Source organism: Somniosus microcephalus, chromosome 10 (assembly GCF_052327205.1).
Source record: "Somniosus microcephalus isolate GS21.2 chromosome 10, FLI_Smic_1.0, whole genome shotgun sequence".
Lineage (NCBI taxonomy): Eukaryota > Metazoa > Chordata > Chondrichthyes > Squaliformes > Somniosidae > Somniosus > Somniosus microcephalus.
Window position 1 is genome coordinate 163,308,486 of NC_140996.1, and position 26,276 is coordinate 163,334,761.

The window sequence follows — 26,276 nt, forward strand, 5'->3', positions numbered from 1 at the left end:
CCGTTTCTGACTCAGTTGATTTCAAATGGGGTGGCAGTACTCAAAGTCCCTGGTCTAGAGAGCGAAAATAAACAACGGAAGTTCCCATTCCTGTCTTATTATCCATTGGTTAAAAAGTCGACGCGTGGACATTGGATGAGAAAAATAATGGATGTGATGCCCCATGTGGTGCAATAGCCTGTTGGTGCCAACTCCATGCGATCACGAAAAAAGAATAGCTGCTTGGGTTTGGTACTTTTGGGCTGCTGACACCCATGGGTTTGAACCCCAGAAAAGTCACCAGCTTCAGGCGAGGAGAGGCGCAACCTGGAGGAAAAATGAAATGTTGAATATTAATTTATTTTCTTTGTAATACGTTTTAGAATAAAATGTACACCCTTAAATGTTGGTTCTCAGTATAGTGACAAACTTTAAAATGACGGTTGTGTTTCATTGCAAAAGATCCCTTATCCTTAATTAAAAGAAAGCAAATGACAAAATGGAAGAACAATGTGTTATTAGCTTTATTAATATTATATTCATTAGGCATGTGCAGATCAATTGTAAATAATATTGTACTCAAAGCATGGAGATGTAAATGAATCCAGTTATTACCATGTCATCAACAGACAAATTAAAGGGTGTGTAAAATTGCCACTAAACAATACCTAGAAAATGCTGATGTGAATAAATATGATTAAAATTGTGATTTATTATTCTTCTCTTTGCAGTCTGTTCTCAGTACTCCAGGGGAGTGTTTGCCATCTTTGGCATGTATGACAAGAGGTCTGTGCATACGCTGACATCGTTCTGTGGAGCGCTGCACATATCTTTGATCACGCCGAGCTTCCCGACGGAGGGCGAGAGCCAGTTCGTACTCCAGCTGCGGCCATCTTTGAGAGGGGCATTGCTCAGCCTGCTCGATCACTACGAGTGGACTAAATTTGTCTTCTTGTATGACACTGACAGAGGTGAGTTTGATCTTCAGAATGCCTGAAAATTTAATTCCACTCAGCTTTGAACCTGTCTGTCTTTGAAATATTTAGTTAATGCTGCAGTCAAAAAAGGATGTGTAACATTTTGGGTGTATGGGTGTTAACTTTTGCACTATAGAATGTGTTGGGAGGTTTTTTTTCCAACATTATCAGTAATATTTTATGGAATCTGGGTTTTGATCTCTACACTTGTTGCAATTAAAATGTTGTTTGAAGGAAACAGTTTGTATTACGATAAGGCTGCTGCCAAGTATAAAAGCAGACAGGGCAGGATTGGAGAGGCAGAGGGTGGGATCAAGACTTGATTTTTGAAATTTGCTTTGCTGTGAATGAAAATTCATTGATAACTAAGCAACCCTAATAATTAACATCTTTACATCATAAAATAGTGCCAAACAATTTGACATCTGGTTTACATTTTAGAAATTTCTGCATAATCAAATGGTAGCCTGTCCACTTCAAAGCTGACCGATAATAATTCTACTTTCCAGCTGAATAAGTTGCAGCATCTTTTGTGCAGGAGGGGAGCCAGGAAAGTTTAGCCTTTGTATATTTGTCCACTTTAATTCTTCTTTTGAATGTGTTTTCTTATTCCCTGTACTCTCCTTTTTTGAAAAAGTAATGTGAGCTATTTACCTGTAGTTTTATGGAAATTGTTCAAAGTGTTGTGACTATGAGAGTTTCTTAACCCAGAAATGACAGATGATCTTATTTGACGGGGTTATAGTTCTCTTGAAGAGCCTGGGTTTTGATGTGTGTGTGGTAAAATGATTAATCCAAATGCTAGATCCTGAAGCAAATTGCAGGATGACAGTGCCACCTGCTGGCCTTAAGTCAGCCTATTGAGATGAAAGTCGACAACACATTTTTCTTTTTAGGTTTCCTGTCGATACTCATAACAAGACCAAAATTGCACTTCTTCTCTTCTTTCCCTCTCCTCTCAAAAGATAAATGCTGAGTATTTCTATGTAGTAAACAAAATCAGTGTTTCGATGAAAATGCTTTTTTTCTTGGAACTCCTATATTAACCGCAACAAAGCAGTTTGTTCTGAATATGGAAAACTGACCTGAAATTGGCATGCAGATTATTCCAGAGGGAATAAAGGAATAGCCATTTACACTTCAGGGGAAAGGAAAATGATAGCAATAATGTGTATTTCGTTTTTTGGTGCTTGTAATATCCTGAGTGAAACTGTTGAACAAATATAATGTTCCTGTGTGTGTTGCTAGCCATTAGTGGTTTAATTTCTGTTCCATGTTCAATGTAGCATCAACCCCATTGGTTTTGACATCAGAGTAATCATTGATGCATCCAAATGTTTGTGCTGGTGCCTAATGCACCATATTAGACATTGGCTCTTGGGTTACTGCGATTGATTTCATGATTCTCTGCAATGCCGTGCAGTTTCAATGTGAATGTGAATGGGAATGTATCATGCTGTAGTACGAAATGGCAATTTAACATCAGGTTGGCCTGAAGCTGCATACAGCCCATCTTTGCATTGGATTAATCCAGCACCTGTGTAAAACATGCAAATTACATGTTTAGCAAAAGAATGGCCATGTGTGCCAGCTATCACCTTGAGTCCCTGTCACTTAAATGGTGTCCCCTCCTTTTGAAGGGTGGGTGAAACTTACAAAATATTAAACCTGATAAGACAGTGATTTTGAATCGTCCCTCTTTATATCTGTATTTTTTATCCTAGATTTTAATAGTAAGAATGTCTTCACACTTTGTGCCTCCACTTTTTCCTTTGTGATAATGAAGACAATAAGTAGTTTGTTTCTTAAACTTAACGATAAATTCCATGTTGCACTGAGCACGGTGCCACTCAGTGTTAGAGCCCTGTGCTGCATTCTTACAAACTGCTGCTACGTTAGATTTTGTTTACCTTCAGACTCGACTATTCCAATGCTTTCCTGCACGGCTTCCCCTCTTCCACCCTCGATGAACTTAAGCTCATCTAAAACTCTGCTGCTCGTATCCTAATCCGCACAAAGTCTTGTCCCCCTGTCACCCCTGTGCTCGCTGACCTACATTAGCTCCCAGTCCACCAAAGCCTCAATTTTAAAATTCTCATCCTCACGTTCAGGTCCCTCCATTGCCTCACACCTCCCTATCTCTGTAATCTCCTCCAGCGCGATGACCCTCCGAGATCTCTACATTCATCAATTTCTAGCCTCGAGTGCATCTCCGACTTCTTTTGCCCCACCATTGGCAGCCGTGCCAATTTAAATTAAAGTGCTGGTGAGTGGAGAAATGAATTGTATTTCAGAAGATGGGGACTTAGGCAAGCAGGCAGTCTTCTTGTGCACTGCTGCAGAACCCTTAATCTACTGACTGAGTCCTTGTCTGGACCGTTTTGGTGTGGTGGGTCATATTGTCAGATTTTGTTTGAATTCAAGTGCCAGCAAACAAAATAAAGTACACGAGACAAGCTTTTATAGTAATCACCTGGTTTTATTGTCAACATGTGCTTCACTCACTGAGTAACAGTCAATAATAAGCTAAAAGACACCAAGGTGACATAACTACCCTTCCCATGCAGTGGACATGTCCTGACTGTGAATTTATGGTGCGTTGTCCCTCCTGAATAGTAGTCAGTTTTACGGATTCAATATAGATATCTGTTAATCAGTGTTGTTTATGAACAGTAAACCATGGATTCAATTTTCAGGTGAACGATTACATCTGGCAGGATGCAGGCTGTACAAGCCCACCGCCCACCCAACAGAATCGGCCCAAGGCTCGAGCAATTTTCATAGTAGGGTCTCATTTCCATTATGTCGGTGAAGTGCTTGTGCATTTTGAGCAACTCACTGGTGGGTGAGGGTCGAAGATCTAACGTTTCCACTGCGGAGCCCAGCGGGTGCAGGCAGGTTAAGGGGGTGGGGGAATAATCCTGGGAGAGGGTTTTGGGGAGTGGTCAGACTTCCTGACTCCACAAAAATCAGTTTTAAAACCTTAAACTTTCCCTTTTTGGAGCAGCCTACAGTGGTCCCTTTAACGACCATTGATTAGGTCACTCAACGCCAAATACCAATGGACAAAGCATACGTGGTACATCAAGATTGCATCAAGGTCCTTTTGATGTCATAGCCTCCCTGATTTGCACAGGTTAATGAGGCTCCTCTCTGTTTCTGGCATGTATCTGGGCCACCAATTTCAAGGCCCCTACCAAAATGGCAGCAGTCAGAGTGGCAGTGGGAGCAGGGTGGTAAGTGCTGCGCCGCGATTTTCAACATGCTTCCGCCTGTTCCTGCCTGGCGGCCAAGATGAAAATCATCTCCCATAACTCATTCTAACTTCAAACAGAATTGAATTTCACTTATAGCTTTTCACAGGTCCCATCTCTTTGTGAGTGCTGTTGGTTTTGACAGTAACATTTGTTGGGGGGCAGGGAGGGAATCCAGCTTTCAAATTTTCAGTCTTACAATGCTCTTTAAATGTTAATTCAGGGCAAGCCAGCCCCTCAAACTCAAGTCACAGGGGGGAAAAAATCCCTCAGGTCACTCTACTAGACTACCAGATATGATTTGCCTTTGTGTTTGTGGTCCAGTAACTTCAGTCATGTTTAGTACAGATAAACATTAGCATTTTTCTTATGGTCATAAATGTTGACCCTGGATAGATGTAGAGATGGATATTGACTTTACTGCCTGAGTGGTAACCTGGCGGAGTGGATTGGCTCCCGTTCGAGAACCCACCGATTCTCATTCCATTGAAATCAATGAAAGAACTTCCATTTATATAGCACCTTTCATTATCTTAGCACATCATAGCCAGTGAAGTACTCTTGAAGTGTAGTCACTGTTTTAATGTAGGCAGCCAATTTGTGCACAGCAAGGTCCCACAAAAGCTTAATGACCAGATAATCTGTTTTTAGTTGTCTTGGTTGAGGAATAAATGTTGGCCAGGACGCCGGGAAGAGCCTCCCTGCTCTTCTTCCAATAGCGCCATGGGATCTTTTGCATCCACCTTTAATGTTCAGGCAGTTTCTGTCGATTTATGTGAGGTGAGGAGAAGAATGGCCGCACCAAAATATTCCCTCCCCCTGCAGGTCCGTCTGCCCCTCCGCTCCCCCACCCCCCCCAACCTCTTGATTGCCTTCTCCCCTGAATCGGCTCCGAGAAGGAGCTGCTGTATTTTCCACCTCTGCCTTGGAAATTATATTTTTGTGCTTTTGTGTTAAGGTCCTGGAAACCTGCATCTAACACTATTTGATTTGTGCTCCTCACAAGAACGGCAACGTGCTGCTCAAGAATACTGTGAATCATTCTGAGCTGTGAGAATGATCAGATTTCCAGAGTTAGGAATAGTCCAAGGTGAGAGTGAATTAAAACTGTAACAGGGACATTGTTTTAATTGAATTCTGGAACAAGTCCTAAAATAACCCAACTGTGGAAAAGAAGTGCCTCCAATTTCACAGTCACTGAGATATGTTATGGGGACAAAGGGAGTTGCTATCTGCTATACTGTGCTTTGGACCTTCAGATAGTCAGACATCTACCCACACAGGAGTGGTAGAAGTCTAACTGGATTGGTACACACCTATCCATGAGACAGATAGCATGTGCTTTGTGTTATTCAAATATAAGGTTTGACCAGATTTCTGATCTGTGCTGGCTTAGCTGATTTCAGCAACATCCGTCATGGGAAACAGTTGGCTCAGTCTCCCAGGGCTGGATGGAGGCGAAGGGATATCAGACAGCACATGTTATAGTAAACAGAAGCAGGAACCCTGTCTGATATGCCCTCTAAGCCTTGCGATACTGAGCCAATTGTTGCTGTGATATGTGTATATGCAGGCCAGGATGTGGATAGGACCAGGTTAATCTATTATGACCCTCAATGTAAAATAGCTTGTCAAAACTCACTCTTGGACTGGCAAATGAAGAGTGGTTACTTTGGTGAGGCATTGGAGGGCTGGCACTGTCAATGGAACCATACTGAGGTATGGCCTTATTGTTGGAGGCACTGGGGGTAAAATTCAACTTTGGGGGCAGAAAACAGGTGGTAGCAGATTTGTCGCCCGTTATAAACCTCACCCGATTTGCCTTTCCATTGTGTTCAATCGGGCGGGGTTCATAACAGGCCGCTGATCAGATGGACTCGTTTTTCACCCCACCGCATTGTCTTTTAAATGAGACGATAAAGTGATTGTTCCATTTATCAGTTCAGATGGATACCATAATTGGAACAAGACCAGGGGGGACAAATTCGGTAGGTTAGCGCCTCCCATTAGCGCCTGCAGAGGGCGGTAATGGGGTGCTGATGCAGTAGCGCCGGGGCGAGGCGAATCCAGCACCACACGGCAAATCCGGTCCCCCCGTTGCACCGCCGGTAGGAGTTACCGCTGGGGACTTCAACACCAGGAAGATCATGACATCAGTGAGCATGTAACGCTCACCAGGCACCCGATCTGCAAAATTCATTGTCGCCACTTACCTTTGTGCCTCGACCAGACAGCGACAGGGAGAGCTGGCACACAGCTGACGGAAGCCGCTTCCAGTGACGTTATTTAAAGGCATCAGCATTAATCACTCGCAGCTGTCAGGGCAGGTTAGTTTCAGTGCTTCTTGTCAGTTTCACCCAGTGGATCAGTTTGTATGAGTAATTTCAAGCCTCTTTTTTATCAGCAGTCTTCTGGCAAGTGCAAAGTGGCTACATTTATTGTTCAAAGATTCAAACTGCTACTCTTGGCAACATTAATGGGGGCTGTCCTGGTGCCACCTCGCCCTCCAGGTTCTATGGCGGAGGGAGGGTAGGCAGCCAGAAATACGGGAATATGTGCACAGAGGGATGAGGAGAGACATCAGGGCTCTGACCAGGAGGCCTTACCCTCCAAGGTTATTCTGACAGCACCTCTCCTACCTTCAATTAAGCGAGGGGCAGTGTATTAGACAGCTCCGCATCACCAAGGTGGTGGTCACAGAACTCTGCCACCTTCTCCAAACAGACCTCCAGCCTCACACCAGGATGACTTAAACCCCAGATCCCTTTTGCTCACCACATGCCCATCATTCCATCCCTGTGTCATGCCAGATCACAGCGTCCTCCTGGGCGCAAAGGTGAAATGAGAGATACCACAAAATATTGCAAACTCTATTAATAAATTTATGCTTAAACATATCACATTCATTCTAATAACTAATGACCCTTGTGCTTGCCATAGTTGAATAGCTGTCATTGTGTGCAAGGTGTGAGATGTGGGTGTGAGTGTTGGTAGGTAGAGATTGTTGGTGGGTGAGTGCTGGGGGTCTGGTGCTTTGGGCAGTGTGTTAGGCTTGTGGTACAGATGGTGGTATGTAGCATTTGGTGAAGCATTCAATCACCCTGACCACCTGACTGAGGTGGATCTGCCATGAGCACACCTGCTTCAGTCCTCCGACTCCTTCTTGTGCTTCTCCTTGTTGAGGCAGCTGCACAGCCAGCAATGCTGAGAATGAAGTGCTGCAGCATCAATGAACCTCCCCTTTAAATACTGGGAAAAGCCTGTGGCAATGATGAGTTGAGATTATACTGCACCCGATATTGGTCCGCCATTTGAGTGTTACACCACTGAGCTAGGCCTTTAAGACTTGATTTAGCACCCCAATCATTTCTTTCAGTAGTGAGAATGAATTTTTCGTGCAGTCTAAAGCATATGTGCCTGGCGCTAATTCTCAAACTTTTCTAAAGATACCGCCCATTCCTGGGCAATAATGAGTTTCTAGCCCCAGGAGTTTTTTTGGTGCCCTGGTCAATGTTCCTCCCTGAACCAACACTAATGTCTGTGGGACACTGCTGATGCAGAATAGCTGATGTGTGTGTCTACACACCAACAGTCAATGCACTTCAAAAAACATCATTAATTGTGTGACACGCAACATGATAAGGCACTAAATAAATGTAAGTCAGTCTTTTTCATTCTCCAAATATGAGTCAGCTGGGAGAAGAGGAGGAGAAAATTGGCAAGAAAACAAAAATGGTTAATTTTATCAAGAATTTTGTGAACTGACTTGTGAAGTTAGTAATTGAGTCCTGAAATTCAGCGCCTGACATCCTTTCAGTTCTACCTTGGACAGATAAGATGGAACTTGACAAATAATTGATTTCTCACAGCAGTCTCGGAATAGTTGCGTGTTTTAAAATTATTTCAAACACTGGTTTTGTGAGATTAATTTGAAGTGACATTTTGTCATATTCCCACACAAAAATGAAATGCAGCAGTGGAAAACAGCAGTAGTATTGCAGAAGGTAACATTAGTCTATTAACATAAACTCCACCTATTTATTTTCTTCAAGTACCTTAATCTCAATATAATGTCACTGCGTTTCAGGGGTGCAGGCTTGCAGTAAGATGACATTTCTATTAGAACACACTGACAGGAAATTATTCTGAAATTTTATATTTTTACTGGTGAATCCCCTGTGGTGTTTCTTATGGTGAGTCAGTGAATATACTATTTTAATCAGCAAGGGGCGGATGCAAAAGCAATCTAGTAATTGACAGAATTTGGAAAAATGTTTGTAAGAGGTGTGCTCAGAGTCAGTGAAGTATTTAATTGTTTCCTACAAAATTGTGATTTTCTTTTATGTAATAAACAACATTAATGTGTTAGATGCAAAATGTTTACATAAATAGATAGATTAGAGTTCAATTTTATATTAAAGTTACCAGTTTGAGACAACTACCTGCTTAGAGCAATGTGGAGTTGTCAGACACAAGTTATACTCACAGCTCTGCATTGCTTTACTCTATCCCCTGGTACCCAAATGCCGGTTACATTTTTAATGCTAATTAATTGCTGAACAGACTGTCATTGCCTTGCCACATTTTGCTGTTTAAAAACTTCCTTGGTGGACTTTGTAAAATGCAAAGACAAAACCCCTGGATGGGATTCACTCTGCTTGCTAGAATTCAATCGAGCTCAATTTACTTTCTAGTTTCACTATGTGAAGGTAATCGCTTTGCTTCAAGACAAGTTGTGTAGTATAACTGGACTATAACATACATATAATGTTATAATTTATTCACAAAGGATATATAATCTCCTATAAATGGGCAGTGAAATAAATCTTGCTATCTCCGTGGTGATATCCCATGGTTCCTTGGTGAAAGTTTGTTCTCTATCAGTGTCTGCTATTTCACTGACAAAAACTGACGAAAGCTGTTCCCCTTCCAACTTCTACCATTTATATAGTTTAAAGAACAAGAGAAATGAGTGGAGTTAATTATATGTTATAAAAAATAAAATGGCGGTGCGGGTCGCGGCCACACCTCCACTTAATTAGCGCCCTGCGAGCGGAGGTCGGCCCGGCTCGCAACCCGCGAGGCTGGCGCTGACACCGCCCCGCGGCAGCCTCGCGGGGTGCAGCCGAATTTCTGCTGCGGGGCACTAAGGGGTCTCGGCACATGGCAATGACGTCATTGCTGGCGGCACTGCGGCCTGGGGCGCTACCTGCGGGGACGCGGCACTATCAGCTAGTGCCTCGGTAGCTGATGAGGTGCTATCTTTCGGATGAAATGTTAAACCTCTCAGGTGGACATAAAAGATCCATGGCATTATTTTGAAGAAGAGCAGGGGTTATTGCCGGTGTCCTGGCCAATATTTATCCCTCAATCAACATCACTAAAAATAGATTATCTGGTCATTTTCACATTGCTGTTTGCGGGAGCTTGCTGTCCACAAATTAGCTGCTGCGTTTCCTACAATACAACAGCGACTACACTTCCAAAGTACTTAATTGGCTGTAAAGTGCTTTGGGACATCCTGAGGTCATGAAAGGCACTATATAAATGCAAGTCTTTCCTTTTTATATAAATGCAAATTGTTGTTGTTAGTTAAGTGCATTGGATGATGTGTCATGATCTCCTGGAGCGTGCTTAATTGTTTTAGGAAGTCAGGTGGAATTTTCCAGAGCTTTTCCTGAAATTAGGCACAAGTTTTTTTTCCTGGCTTTTTGCCTGCCCAGGATTTAGCATTACTAGTGGCTGGAGATGGTGGTTCATGAGATTGCACTATTTAATAGACAAAGCTAGCCCATCAGTCTTTAGTTGGCCTTTGATAAAGGTGTAATAAAAGCTAGGTTTTATCTCAAGGTATAGAATATAAAAGCCAAGAGGTAATGATGAGCCAATATAAACCTTAATAGCAACTCTGTTAGAGCACTGTGTGTAGTATCGGGCGCCATGCTTTCCGAAGGATAATGAGGCTTTAGAGAGGGAACAACACAGATTCACTGGGATGTTGCCTGGTATAAAGAAATACAAATACGAAGAAAGACTGAAAAATTGGGTCTTCCTTCGTTATAACAACAGATTACGGGGCAATATAATCGAATTATTTTAAATTATGAAAAGATAAATAGAATCAGATTGTCTTCAGTAGTTGAGAGGCCAAGAACAAGGGGCCACAAATACAAGATCAAATGTAAGAGATTTAGAACAAAAGTTAGGAGAAAAGTCTTCACACAGAGTTGTGAGGCTGTGAAATTCCCTGTCGTTGATTAGATTGAATAGGTGGATGGAGGGAAAGGGATTGAAGGGATATGGGAACAGGGTGGGTAAATGTGATTAAGACTATTTGCCTACATGGAGAGTAAATGCCGACATGGATTGGTGGGCCGAATGGCCTGTTTCCATGTTGTAACATCCATGTATATGTCTATATATTTTCATATGTTCATATCACTGACCTCTCAAATGGAAAAGCCAAGCTGACAGCAGCAGCTCCAACAATTTAAGAATAGCGAAGGTGTATTCTCTACTGATCTGGGAGAAATAAATCCTGAATTGCATATTTTTTTATACACACTTCTGTAGTTTGAAGTGTAAGATTAAGAGGGAGGTCTATGAGAATTTTTTTAAGAATGTGGTCGATGCCAAGATACAGAAGGAAGAGAGTGTTATTAGACAGGCACTCCAAATTAACTGAAATACAACGAGCAATAGAAAAGATGGAGACTGTAAAGTTACTCGCTTTGGCTGGCTTTATTGTAAAATATTATCAGAAATGTCTTCCTCAAACTAGACACCTTCTCCATACAGATGGATGCATTAGGCTGGGAAACATCAAATTGACTCGATAAGCTTTAATCTCAGTGTTGACTTGGGAAAAGGATTATAGCCAGTGAAGAGGTTACAAGCGTTTATTGCTGGTGAACGTTGATTGTAAGATTTCGATTAAGATCTTGGCCAACAGGATGGAGATAGTACTGCTGTGATCATTTATAAAGGCCTATGTTGATACTTTCCTCATGATGTTGAGGCTAACAAAAAGTGTTCAGCAAATATGTTGTTAATGAAAATAGAGTGTATTCTCCGAATGTCTCCAAGATGTTGAGAGCTGAAAGGCATATAGCAGATAAAATGGCAAAATATTAACTTTATTAAGAGCTTATTAATGCCTTTAATGGTCTTGTTGAAGAGAGGTTCTGTGCAAGCTGTGCTGATCTGCTCAGGCCAATATGTTAACAAATTCCCTTTCAGAACATCTACTGAGAGAAGATGTTAATTTCGGAAAGGATGCACAATTTGTGTCAGTTTCAGCGCAGTACTGTTGTGTTGTGACAGCCAATGCTGACAACTGTCAGCTGACACCCATTAGCAGTCCAACCACCACCACAGCTGAAGGCCCTTCTAACACAACACTGCTGAAATTGCAGTGCTAGTCACCACTCAGCACACCCTGCTAGTCCTCTGCGATACCCCCTGTGGCAACACACACACACTGAATTGAATGAGGTTATGGCTGACAAATCAGCTTTAACTTAATCCCTTTCTGTATGTGAGTCATTTAGTAGATTTCCGTCATATATGTTACTAATATTTGTCCCTCATTTTGTGGCAATTTGCTCCATCTAAGAATGATTGATTTATTAGGTGTCAGCTTCTGGACAAGTTAATCATTCTTAATATAGAGAATAGTGAAGGCCCGAAACTCCAGTCTGGGTGAAAGAGCAATCACAGCGGATCACCAGATTGTGGGCTGGAAAATGGGACAGAATCTGGTTTTGCCAGGATTCTGTCCCTTTCCAATGTCCTCCCATCTTCCAATGGGGAGGGCGGGGTGGCCTTTGGAGGATCTTCTGTCTATCCCCTCCCCCACATCAGGGGGGATCAATTACTCTCTGGCTTGAGGCAGAATGGCTCCTTTCCAAGCTGAAGGCTGCTGCATCCAATTTATATCTTTGGCCCCTCACCAAGCAGTTGTGGGTCACTCTGCTTTACAGCGGTGATGTAGGGGCAGGTGCCGCTTAGAAGTATGGACGGCTTGCTCCATCAATTGAAATGACCCTGGTCCTGAGATTTTGGGCAGGGTTTGGGCATGTCCAGCTGTGAGGGCTTAGGGTCTAACACTTAATGGGCTCCCCAATAACTCAGTTGGTAAATGCATCATAAACTATGGTACTGAGCCCTACAGACCAGGAAGGTTTGATTCCAGGGCTGTACTGAATTAGCTGATCTCAGCCAGGACAGTGATAAGTGAGCTACAGTTGGTCTCAGTGTCCAAAGGCCAGGTTTCTCACCCCAAACAGCCTTGAGAAGAAAAAGCGGAAAATTAGGGGGAAATATTTAAAAGAACGTTGCTGTTATAATAATTAGAAAAACTTCAAATACATTAAGCAGTTTCTTCTAATGCTAGTTGAAAGATCTCTTCATGTACAGAATTCCAGCTTTACCCTCACTCGTTGCTATGACGGTGTCTAGTTTACTTCTTTCACCAGGTTCTTTTGTTTGGTTCCTTTTTGTTCGCTGTCAGATTATTTACATGTGAACTAATTTTGTTAATGCTTCATTCATTCAGCATAAGATCTGCTTGCCTTGATTTTCTCTTGTGATGAAAGAGCTAGACTTTCTCGGGAAGCATCTCTTAACATTTAAAATAAATAGATAGACACCAGTGCTGGAAATCTGAATAAAAACAGGAAGTGATAGAAATGCACAGCTGGTCAGTCAGCACCTAAAAGAAAAAGCTTCATGTTTCGGGTGTAACCCATCACCGTTTACATGTATATTGCCAGCATTTTCTGCTTTTATCGCTCAGCATCTGTCTGATTTGGTAGATACTTAGTTCCAATGGGGGAGGGGTGGGGGAGAGCAATACAGTTCTCCTCATAATGTGTAATAACTATTCACTTTGTATGACCTATGAATGGTGGGGGAAAGCACACAACTAGTGGAGCACAGACACTAAGGCTGCGAATTTAATGGCGCTGAGGGGGCGGGTTTGGAGGTGGGTCCGCTGTCAAAATAGCAAAGATTGACAGCGGGTAGGAAACCCGCCTCCACACGAGTCTCCCAGGTGTCAGGTCTGTCTGTGCAGAACTGACCTGAAACCAAGCAGCGGGGGAGACAATTCTGGTACTTAAATGACTTGTTAACAGCCAATTTAAGAGTATTTTGAGGCTTACTTCTAATTTTACGTTCTCCCCCACGGGTTACCCGCTGTTCGGGGAACACGCCAGCTCACCCTGGCGTGTTTTGAGTCTGCTCTGATGTTTGTGAAAAGCTGACAGCTGCAGAAGTGGTGTAAAGGATGCCGTGTTGCAGATGGTGAGTTTCAGAGCACAGAAAATGTTGGTTAGAGCATTTTTAATACTTATAGAGATTTCTTTAGCTTACAAGTTTTTAGATCCAACTGTATGCCCAGTGCAACCTCATTGGAACAACCTCTCTCACTATTGACAGATCGCTTCTGCCATCTCATCTGCAGCTGCCATCTATTGCAGCAACATCGGAACCAATGAAACAATCAGACCTTGGTCCTCCGAATCCTTCCACGATCAGCCCCAACACCAACATCACCAGGCACACCAACATCACCAACAACATCACCAATCTTGTCCGCCATCACCTGATGCTGCACTGGACACAGGGCATCATCCCCTGACAACATTGCTGCCCGGGAGGCCAGTGATGGTATCACCATGGCCAGATTTTCTTCACTTGACGCTGTAAGCCCTGACTGCCACATGATGCACCAGGTTGACACCATCCCACACCAGCACCGTAAAGCGTCCCTTTAACTCCAAGCCCTTCCATGCACACTCATCACTATAGTGGGGGGGGCGGGAAAGTTATGACTGTACAATCACTGGAACTCAGTAAGATACTTCTCATGGTGCGCTCAGATCTGTCCAATAAGGGGCACTTTTTGAAAAAGAGATTTCATTGTATGACAACACATTACCAGAAACTTCACATAGACATTGGCTAAACCTCTCAAGTGCCTACCCTTGTGTGTTGTTAGTTGATATGCTTGCAGTAGGATGAGGGTGAGTGTGAGGGGTGGCTAGTGAGATGGGGAAGTGATAAAGTAGATAGAGAGGGTTGGGTGGAGGTGCAAGGTAAGTTCTAAGTGGATTTTTTCAGACTGGGAGGCAGTTTACAGTCGTGTTCCCCAAGGGTCAGTTTTGGGTCCATTACTCTTTTTAATTTTTATAAACGACCTAGACTCAGGTGTAGGGAGCAGCATTACAAAGTTTGCAGATGATACGAAATTTGGCAACATTGTAGGTAGTGATGAGGATAGTTGTAGACTTCAGAATGACACAGACAGGATAGTGAAATGGGCAGAAGCATGGCAGATGGAGTTCAATGAGGAGAAGTGTGAAATGATGCACTTTGGGAGGACTAATGTGGAATGACAGTGGCCTAGAAATTTGGTGGGCTGCGCCACCAGCTAGCGCCTAAAGAGGGCACTCAGTGGCTTTAGCGCCACTGGCCACGCCTCCCGCGATATTTAGCAGGGCGCTAATGGCGGCATTAGCCTGTAGCGCTGCGCCGCCACCGATGACGTCATCAGTGTGCGCAGCGCCCCGCTACCGCCCTGATCACGATATTTGGTCGCGCCCGCCTCTGTAACGCCGGTCGCAAATCGCGCCCGGTTCACAGGGCCTACCTGTGGTGGTAGTGGCGCAAATTAAGGTGGAGGTGCGGGGCAGCCATTTTTTTCGGTGGCCGCCTGCCAGCACCTCCATCCCCGGCCTCCTGATCTCCCCCCCCGGGCAGTGCCGGCTGTGTCCCGAGAGCCCGGCACTTCTCCTCGGTGCCGGGCTCTTTTGCCGGCACTTGCGATCGGTCATCGCGCTGGTGCAGGCCCCTCCCCCTTAAGAAGTGGAGGAAGGCCTGCAGTACTGCAGCGCGCCGTGTCGCAGCGTGTGGCGCTGCGGCACGTTGCGCTGCAATATTCAGTTTGAGCGCCCCAAGAGGGACGCGGGGCGCCTCGAGCAGCGCCCCGCATCCCTATTGGGGCGCTCAAACTGAATTTCCGGCAGGCGCAACGGCTCCGATCGCAGCGGTAATTCCGGCGCCCAGGCGAGCTTGGCGCCCCGTTTGGGCCGCCACCGAATTTCTAGGCCAGTATACTATAAATGGCACAACTTTGAAAGGTGTAGATGAGCAGAGAGACCTTGGTGTCCATATACACAAATCCTTAAAGACAATAGGGCAAGTTGATAAGGTGGTTTACTTGGGGTTATAAATAGAGGCATAGAATATAAAATAAAGAGATCATGCTAGAACTTTATAAATCACTGGTTAGGCCTCAGCTGGAGTTTTGTGGGCAATTCTGGGCACCACACCAGGAGAGGTGCAATGGCCCTAGAAAGGGTACAGAGGAGGTTTACCAGGATGTTACCAGGGATGAGGGACCTCAGTTATGAGGAGAGGTTGGAAAGGGTAGGACTGTTCTCCTTGGAACTGAGAAGGGTAAGAGGTGACCTAATAGAGTTTTGCAAGATGATGAAGGGTTTTGATGGAGTAAATAGAGAAAGGCTGTTCCCTCTGGCGAGTGGGTCAATAACCAGAGGTCATAGATTTAAAATCATTGGCAAACGATCTAGAGGGGAGATGAGGAGAAATGTTTTCACTCAGAGTTGTCGGAATCTGGAACACTCTGCATGAAAAGGTGGTGGAAGCTGATTCCATAAATAATTTTAAAAGGAGGTTGGACAGGTACTTGACGATGAGGAAGTTACAGGGTTATGGACAAAAAGCGGGAATGTGGGACTGAGCACGACTGCTCTTTCAAAGATGGGCCAAATGGCCTCCTTCTGTGCTATAATTTTTTATGGTTCTATGATTCAATGATAAATGTCTGGCAGCCGGTTTAAGATTAGAATTATTAAACCTTGTGGCTGGTCACTAGGAGTTGCACAACAACCATCAGTGAAGTAAGATGCCTTCAGTAAAAAGAAATGATCTAACTCACACTCTATAGGGAAGTACCAAGCCCCAGTTCTGCTGCCTGTAGAATTTGGAGAACAGATCCCTGTCCTACCACTCGATGGCATTGGGCATCAGTGAGAGAGTAATGAGCATAGACTGGGGAGAGGAGGTGCAATGTTTTCTGTCAATAATTTTAATGAAAAAGGATTCCTGTTTTGTGCTCATGCTGATGTTTTCAGTAAAATATTGGCAGGACTAATTTAATCTCCCTCAGATAATTCTCACAGCAGCAGACCCATTGGGCAAATTCTGTGTTCTGAACCATTCGTCATTCAAACTTAGCTTCTCCGTGCTGCTTCCTGGTTTTAATCATCTGTCCCGCTCTTTATTTTTAGTTATCTGTCTTATAATGGCTTTGTTTTCAATAGTTGGGTCTCTTGGTGGTTTCTGATCGCCTCTGCTAGCGTTTATCTTGTTTATTGATCTGCTCCACTGGTTGTTCTTCCCCGATCTACTCCGCTAGTGTTTTTGTTTTTTAATCAGAAGCAAGTGAAAGAATGGTTTTCATCCCTTCATTTTCTTCTGATGAGCCTCCACTCATCTCTCCCATCTTCTGCTGCAGTATTCTTGCTTGTGCTTTCCAGCATCCAACAAGTGCCCTATACTTTTGTCAGACTTCCTCTGCTGTCTCTCCTGCTCTTTGACTTTTGCCTGGTACAGTTTTAGTCCCTATTCGTTAAATGTCTCTACCACGGTAGCCATGACAAAAGAAATTAAGAATTATATATTCTAAAGATTAAAACAACCCTCTCTAAATGGGTGTGAGTAGTGTGGTAGCCACATAGACCAGAAAGGTCCCAGCCTCACTCCCTTGTTTGTGCTTCAGTGGAAGCAACAGTGGCGATAGAAACATAGAAAAATAGGAGCAGGAGTAGGCCATTCGGCTCTTCGAGCCTGCTCCGCCATTCAACACGATCATGGCTGATCCTCTATCTCAATATGCAATGTCATCAGTGGCCTCCCCATCAATAGGCTAGCAGCAAGAACATTCCACCAGGGTTCCTGCTCCTGATCTCTATAAATTTCCATTAATTTGCTGCTGAAACAAAAGCAAGTAGCAGTGTGATGTAGCCGTTCATATATATTTAAATATTTTCAGGTAGAATTTCCGCAGGAGTTTTCCCGATTTTCTACCATAACTTTGGTGGAAGATTGGTGGAAAATCCAGAGAACTGGTGTAACTGGCTGTTTCCTCTGACCTTCCACCAAAGTAATGGTGGGAGATTGGGAGACCCCCTGCGGAAATTCTCTCATTCACCTATTGACCCGGCTCTAGGTCCACATGTGACAGTCACAGTTCCTGTTTGAAACATTTCTGACCTGACCAGCACAAACCATGGGCAGGGCAAGCTCTGTGGCCGGTTATTCAAACACTATTTAAAGGGATCCTCAATGGCTCTCAGATAAAGCTGTATAGAGCCTTTGGAGACATTTTTCTTCCAGTAACTTGTGGATATTTTGACCTTAAAGTTCGTAAATGTTCCTTTAGTCAATACTGTAGGCTCCGAAATATAAAGGGGCTTTTGGCATTGGATTTGTTTCTTCATGTCCCTGAAAAAAGTGCTGAATATGTAACAAACAAGCTATTTAATATGAGCATGAAATGCAGATTGACTGATGTTGCTGATCTCTCCTATGGCAATTGGAAGGAGCCAAAGGGAAAAAATTCATGGTTGCAGTGACTGTGACTGCAACATGGGAGAAGAGATGCTCATGATCGATGACTTCTAGGAGCTCAGGCCCGAGAGGGCCAACTACAGATTGCAATAAAAACAGAAAATACTGGAAATACTCAGCAGGTCAGGCAGCATCTGTAGAGAGAGAAACAGAGTTAACGGCCCTGATTTTCTGGCAGCCATCGGGCGGCTTTTCATGCGGCCGGGGGCTGAAAATCGCCGAAAAAGCGGGTCGCGACCCCCCCCGCCGCCTGATTCCCCGCCCTGTCCGACTTTCGGACCGCCGTTTCTCCGCGACCCGATTTTGTCCCGCCCGCCGCTGGCGGGACTGGCCGTCGAAACACTAATTACCAATTATTTCCATGTTTAAGCCGATTTTCAGGGGCCGCTCCGATTTTGTGGGGTTCCCCATGCTAAACACGCCTGCGGGGAACCCCGCTGATGAAACTTGGCGTGAAGCTTGCCGGCTTGCTTGCTGTCAGCAGCAGGTCATTCGGGAAAGCTGTGATTTAAAGGGACAGCATTTGTTTGGTGAAGGACCTTATTGCTGCAGGCTTGGGGCGACTTCTTCAAGGCTTAGGCACAGCTGTGGAAGGTTGGAGCCTCACACACTTCTCCAATGTGATCTCCTGGGAAGCCCCTCTCGCCACCCTCACTCAGCGCTTCCTCAGTGGAGGCATCTACAAGAAGCATGGGACGCCTTTTTCCTTCCCTTCTTGCCATTAGAGGATCTCCATCACCTTGCTGCGCTTTAGGGGGCCATGGGGACCCGTTTCTGCACTGGCACTCCTACTCAGAAGGACTTCCATGAAGGTCTGGTTTCTCTGTTCAATAGATGGCCAACGCTCCTCAAGAGATGTCATTCTCTTATGAGCACTCACCATATTTTCCGTACCCTGGCGAGTTATCTCCTCATGCAGGTTGCCAACCTTTCCATGGTGATGCGTTCATGCGCCAATGACTCCACAAAGGCTCTGCTCATGGTCGCTATGGACTCCTCCATTCGCTCCACACTCGCAGCGACCCTGGAGACAAAACCTGCCAGAGACTCCTGCACCTGTGCATGGAGATCCATCAACTCTTCTCTTGCGGATGGACCCAGAGGCAGAGGATCGACATGCAGCGCAGCTGAGCTGAGCTGGCAGTGTCCTGCGCCCTCCAATGAGGACTCTCCACTGCTGTCCCTGTCTCCAGAATCTGCTGAGGCTCACTTGTGAGCTGTGAAGCACCAGGTGACAACACTACTCTATGTCCCGAAGGTCCCCCTGAGGTGTGAGTGTCTGCGCTGGTGCTGGGTGCGCTTACTTCTGCTGACGCTGCTCCCTCAGATGTTGGAGCTTCCTCTGAGGAGTCTGGCTGCACAGCCTCTTCCTCCTCCACAGTGGGGACGGGGGCTCTGGATGGTCCTGTGGGGGAGTAGAGGAAGGAGTTAGAGATGTGATGCCAAAGTTACATGCACATTCGAGTTGACATCTGCTGACACCTGCATCCATGCAGCCTTGGTCTCAGTGGGAGGCCTCTTCCTGCCTGACCTAGGGAAGAGGACCTCCCTGTGGGCCCTAACCCCATCCAATAATGCCTGCAGTGAAGCTTCGTCGAATTTGGAGGCAGCTCGGGCTCTGGCACTGGCCACAGCTGCTGCAGGCTCCTCTGACATCCTGTATGGTTCATTTGGAAGCTTTCAAAGGATGTAGTGCTTGCTATGGACCTTGAAAGCACCACGAATGATGACATCATACTGTGGGGCTTTCTGACTAGAAATGGACAATTAGCAAGGCTGCCCACATGCTGGAAATTAATTGGCCACTTGAGGGAAAATTGCGTGGAGCTGGCTGACATTTTTTTGTGTGTCAGAAACCCCACATTCAGGGGAATCCGACCATTTCCCACACAAGCCACAAAATCTGGCCCAACGTTTCAAGTCGATGGCGTCATTCTGACGAAGGGTCATTGACCTGAAACATTAACTCTGTTTCTCTCTCCACAGATGCTGCCTGACCGGCTGAGTATTTCAAGCATTTTCTGTTTTTATTTCAGATTTCCAGCATCCGCAGTATTTTGCTTTTGTACAGACTGCAATAACTTGGCATCTCCAAGGACCTGATGTTGTCATTTACCTCAACAACAAACAACAATGACTTGTATTTACATAGCACCTTTAACATAGTAAAACACCTCAAGGCGCTTCACAGACATGTTATAAGACAAGAAATTTGACACCAAGCCACATAAGGAGAAATTAGGGAGAGTTGGGGGAGAGTTTTTTCCAGGGGCAGACACAGAAGGAAGTAGGGGAGAAGGGGGATGTGGGTGAAGAGCAATACGAGGAAGTGGTCAGAGATAGCCTTATGTTATATACCTCGAATAGTTCATCGGGAATACAGGATGTTGACGGGATCACTGCATCAGGCAATGTTCAAGTGTTTGCCTAGACGCTCCACATTCACATCTGGGGGGGGTGGGGAGGAGGATCGTTTCTCGGCTGCCTAGGATCATGCACCTGTTTTTTTCTCTTTTTACTGAAGGCATCTTACTTCACTGATGGTGGTGCAATCCCCTCGAGGCAGAATAGTGGTAGTTGGTTTGAAAATCTCCAAGATGACCCTACATGATTTTTTGAGTTCAATATCAATGTTGTGTGCTTGGCTCGAGCATGACCATACTGGGACACAGTACTTGGCAATTGAGTAACAGAGGGAGACTGGTTGCTTGGATTGTTTTGGGGGTCAGCTTCCTCTTTTGTGTTGGCCAGTTTCTGGAGTACACAGTTCCTGGAGTTTAGTTTCTTTTTCAGCTTCTCCACATGCTCTTTGAATGTCAGCGTTTGGTCTAATGTGACCCTGAGATAAACCGAATGCTCCTCGAGCTCGAGGATTGTACCATCCCACATTAGCTGGAGTTTTTTCTTGGCCTGGCGGTGTTCCAGTGAAAGGCACACACTTGTGTCTTGCAAGGTTTGGCATTCAAGGACCATGCACGATCATACTCTCCAAGCACACTCAGGGAGCCCCTTAGGATGCTTTGAATGTCCTCAAATCTTTCTGATAGGGTGCCGATGCAGAGATCATCTGCACAGATTAATCTTTACACAAACCAGAATTTCCTAACGTGCTTTCTGGTGCCAGGGCAGGACTTTATTCCGAGGGTCCAAGGGTACAGTAATATTATTACCATGAGAGATGATGTCATTTTCCATTGCCTGGTATGCCTGGGGTAGGAAATAAGCTGCAGCCTCCCAATATCCCTGATTACACAGGAGGTGGTGTTAAATCTAACTACAGATTGGATCCTGTTCATCACAAAACTGATTATTACCACTGTTTCAGCTATGGATACATACAGTGTCTTGATATAGTGGAACTCAACTTCAGAATTATTTTTTTTACATTCACGGAAAAGGGATTAAATTGATTGCCGAGAGTACAAGAGAGTGTACAGTACACGGTCTGCGGAAGGAACAAGCCTGATGGGCCTTTTCTGGTTTCATGCTTTCTTATGTCCTTCTGCATTCTGCCTGATACTAACTTGGCAGCCTCCGCACGGACTGACTGCCTGACATAGGTCAGTTGTATTTGAATGATGCTGCTCAGCAGGAGAGATAAAATAGATGTCAACAGCAGCACACGTAATAGGAGCCTAAAAATTATTGTTGGTAATATTAGCAGATATGACATTCTTCTGTCTGCTATTTTAACACAGGGGAAATCTGTTTATTTTAAATTAGTTAATTTCGCTGCCAAAATAAGCTGACTGTGGAATGTTATCTATGGTTCATGTCATCTGCTGATATTGCCAAAAGTAATTTCTAGGCTATAGAGCCAGAGCCAATTTTATCTCAGTATTTGTTGAACTTAGTTTAGATTGTAATAATCTGACTAGAAAGAGAAGTAGGTTTAATACCACATTTATATTAACATACCATCAGAGGCAAAGATGTCTAAGGATAGAGGCTGCGTACATGCCTCCAAGGCAGCTGAACATCATCAAGTGACATGGTTTCTTTCACTGTTCCTGGAAACAACACATCTTTGGCTGCAAATGTAAAATGGCTGCCCCCCCCCCCTCCCCAGTGTTAGCTTCTGCGGGGGCCATTCTCCTCCTGTCATAAGCTGAGCTCCCAAACATTTTTGTACAAGCCAGGCATACAGTTTTCACAAAGCTAGGCTGTATGGAGCTTGTCTCGACCATGGGGAGCCCCTACGGCCAGAATCATAAGGTCACAAACACAACTTCATGTGCACAATTGTTGTGTTATTGTTGCTGGTACTCAAAGTCCACAGGGGTAAACCTTGCACGCCAGCCATCCTAACACATTCTGGAACCTTGTACACTGTTAACATCTATTAAGGGTTTCATACCATCGTCTTGTACTTGTGAAGGTCACTCCACCCAGAATTAGATAAGAATTTTTTCAGTGACTTTTACTTCAACAGCCAAAAATTTATATTAGCTACAGGCATTTCAAAATGAGGCATGAGAGACATGCTAATAAGATGATAGTTTAATAATTCTAATACAGGAGGGACTTGTCCAATATTTAAACCTTTATTGAAACTGGAACAAAGCAGCTACTCAGTGACTAAGATGTATGATTACTGTCACTAGGTCTGTACTCCTAGGGAAAAAATGACTTCAATCCAAAGCACCAGCTCTTACTTCAGTAATCCCTATGCAGTGCAGTATTTATTTAGCTAGACTGTTTAGGCCAAAGGCTAATGACAGGTTTGCTTTCATCTGTCTCTTAGGTGGCTTCAGTTAATCCATTTGTACTTGGAACTACATGTTTGAAATAAAACTATACTCTGGCTAATGTAAACATCAGCAAATCACTAGTATTGCTTTGGAAATTGTATTTTAAAAGTACCTAATCACTCTTGGGTTTGGTAGAGCTCTGAAACCAAGGTCATGGCAGTGTTAATTCAGTCAGGAATCCATGTAAACATGGCAGTGACTGAGGTTTGTCAGCTTTTCATCAAATAGCATTGGTGCAGTTTGTGTCAGTTATACTAAAGTTCATTCCTAATCAGAGGAATATCCCTGTAATCTGCAGTGAAATTAGGGACAGCTCATTGTAGAGGGAAAGTCCAAGTTTAGAGTAATAACTTCAGTTTAGATTTCAAGTATAAGGGGAAATGCCTGTAATGTGCCTACACTGTTATGGCTTTGAACATTGGAATAAAATTTAATACATAAACTTTTGTCAGTCAAGTACTCTAAATAAGGCAGGACATGTTAAATTATTTTTTGTTATTAGTTACTTCTCGGTGTTTGATGAACTGTCTAATGTTGTCTTCCACTTAGTTCAGGAGCGAGGACTGTTTGATTTTTGGCTCTAGCTGGCACGCTGGTTCTTTTTTGATACTTTGTTGTGAGGCAGTGCTGAATACTACAGCACCGATCACTCAGAGCTACAAAGTGAAGGATAAGAATAGGTTCACTTTCCCCTTCTGCTCAGTGCCTGATCTGATCTGATCTGACCTGTGCTGAGCAGGAAAGTTGCAAATGGAAGCTACGGGGAAGGAAAATCTGAGGGTGAGGGTGATGGCAGGGTAGTCCCCAGTGTCTCCTACTGGTTGGCTACTGAGGGTATAGGTGATGATTTGGGAACCGGCTGTCCACTTACACTCTTGGCAGAAAAGATGTCTTGGTGAGATGAACCGAAGGAGATAATGCACAAAGTGCATTAGAAATAGCTGTAAGCCCACTTGCTAGTTTTGTACAATTATGTGCTATATGTAAAAATTTTACAAAGACAGGGAAACGTACATATAATATGTGACTTTTTTATATGTGGGTGCACTATAATGCGTAAAAAACACAGTGCCCTGGAAATACTACACGGACGGCAGCAGTTCAAGAAGGCGGCTCATCGCCACTTTCTCATGAGCTATTAGGGGATGGGCAATAAATGCTGGTCTTTTTAAAAAAATTTCTTCGGGTTGTGATTCTGGCAGTCATGTCAATTCTGCCGTTCACCCTACCAAAGTCTGTGGGGTCAAGGGGAGGTACTGGGATGAACAGGCCTTTCAACCAAAGAGGTTGGAAGCACATGCTGGAATGGTGGGAGGGTGCCAGATCCAGATCCCGGAAAGGTACAATATTCTGACTCCAGTAGTCCCCTGTATGAGGGAGCTACATTTAAAAAAAAATTTAATGTTGCCTCTGGCCAGCCCCACTTCTGCCATGTGAAATCAAGTGTACCTACGCCAACACTTGGCCCGATTTAGGGAGTCTTCCCCCTCCCCTTAAGTTAGTGGCTGGTAGGAGTGGGTTGAGGCCCTGGCCAAAAGGTCATTGTGGAAACTCCGACATAAGACCAGATCCTGGTGTATATGAGTTCGAACAGGTTTGTGGTCATTACAATGCATTCCTGGTGAAATTAGAGTGGGAGTTTTGTTTTTAGAAGAGCTGAGAAATTTTGGCCCCAGTATGTTTTTGGAAGGCGGTCTCTGTTCTCTCCCCACTCCTTCAAGTTTATGTTTATACAGCACATAAAGTGGCAGGTTCACAGAAGTGAGGGAGTATTGCAATTGTTGTCAGGCAGTGCTGTCGAAACATGTACATCCTGCTCTACAGATTCAATGAATATCTGTAAAATATCAGGGTATGAAGTACCATATGAGCACAATGACAGCTGATGGAATCTGATACATTAATGTGTGTTAAAGTTCAAAAATAGAAAGAGGTGTGAAGAGACTGAAATGATTAGATGTTATGTGTTGCATAATTGTAGAAAAGGCTACTGGAAGTTGGAAGAGAGAACCAGAGAAGAGCATGTATAGTGTGAAACACATCTCATTATGAAGGAATCCAGCATCCAAATTAAAGATTGGCAGGCTTTAAGGCCTAGTGTATCAGTAATACATCAATGTGACAACAAGAGCCAGCTGGTAACCAGAAAGTGCTATAAATTGTCTCAACCATTCATTGAGCATTTGTTCATTTTTGGATAAAAGGAGCAATAGCGCATACATTTTCTTTGAATTTGTACAAAGTGTCTTTTAAAAAGCCTCACCAGGCTTCCTTTGGCTCAGTTGGTAAATACACTGTCGGGTATGAAACAGCAACATACAGACCATGAAGATCCTATGTTTCACCTTCAGTCTGTGCTCAGTTAGCTAATCTCAGCTGGAGCACTACAATTTACCTCAGTGCCCCAGACTAAAAATTAACCAAGGCACCCACTTTTGATTGCTGCCCAGTTATTTCTGCTAGAACATGCACAGGTGTGGGTGTCAGGTGAGGACAGAATTATGCTTGGCTTTGATGCCACCTCCCTGTTTAAAACCCTTGGCACAGCTCACTGTCTAGGCTATTACATGAACAATGGTTACTTGGAGAGTGGCTGACATTTATGGAAAAGTACCACAGTGTGCGTCAGTGCTCTTAGGAGCATAGGGCAGGGATTTGAAGGGGTAAAAGGGATAAAAATAAATCACTGTATTTTTGATCATGCTGAGCAGTAACACACCACCACGTCATCAGTGAACAGATCGATACAACGGCAAAAGGGTTAAAATCCACTTAACTCAACGATATTTTTTATTTCCTTTGGATGTAAAATATGTGCGTGTCTGCGTATTTGTGTGTGTGTAAAAGTAAGGGTCATAAACCAAGTAGTCATCAAAGTCCTGCTGGATCAGTGATAAATAAATTCTTACTAAAAGACTGGCTTTCAATCTCCAGTTCCCAATGCAGTTTGATGATGCTGCAATGTGCTGTTTCTGAGAATCAATGCAGTCTACTGTGCAATAATATGTCATAGGTTTGACTTGCCTGAGGCTGACGCAGAACCATCTATAATATGCTTTATGCTATCACTTCTGAAAATTAGATTTTTTTTTCTCCAGCACTGTTCTTATGCAAACGTGGCATTAACATGTATTTGGAAATAATTGCATGAAGATGTGTCAAAATGTTTAATAGATACATAAATCTACTCGTCAGATATAGTCTCCTAGTTATTGTCATCCTGCTGAGGTAATTTGATTGACGTTTGTAGTTTGTGACCTTCCTTGACTGACCCTGTATCCCTCAGTGTTGTTTTTACACCAATCTAAAACACTTCTTTATCTCATTGTATTTAACAAAACACAGCTTCTCTCAGCCACACTTCAAATCGGATTCAACTTTTGCGGATCATAAAAGGGTTCTGGTTTTACATGTTTTTACCATTTTATGTCAGTGTCTAGAATCATGAAAACAATTACTTTTCAGTGCTTCATTTTAGAACAGTGACATATCTTCACAAAGAGATGGGTAAAACCTTCCATGAATCAAAGCTCTTTCAGTCATAATCATACTGTTGTGCACAGAAATTTTCTGGTTGAAAGAAAATAAAGAATTGAAACTTGCCAGTCCTTATTAAGTGAGCTTCACAAGTTCCCGCTCAAGCTCATAACTGGTGA

General features: G+C 43.9%; 1 protein-coding gene across 6 annotated transcripts in view; it reads left to right on the top strand.

Moving 5' to 3' along the window:
• Nucleotides 1-26,276, top strand: part of LOC147111808 (glutamate receptor 4) — a 235,621-nt gene that overhangs the window by 25,851 nt on the left and 183,494 nt on the right. For 5 of the 6 annotated variants that reach the window (XM_085999064.1, XM_085999067.1, XM_085999062.1 and 2 more), the window contains exon 3: nt 711-950. In XM_085999064.1, the coding sequence (XP_085855190.1) occupies nt 711-950 (240 nt within the window). Of the gene's footprint in view, nt 1-710; nt 951-13,254; nt 13,517-26,276 lie in introns of those variants that run through there. The other variant, XM_085999066.1, reaches the window with a different exon arrangement.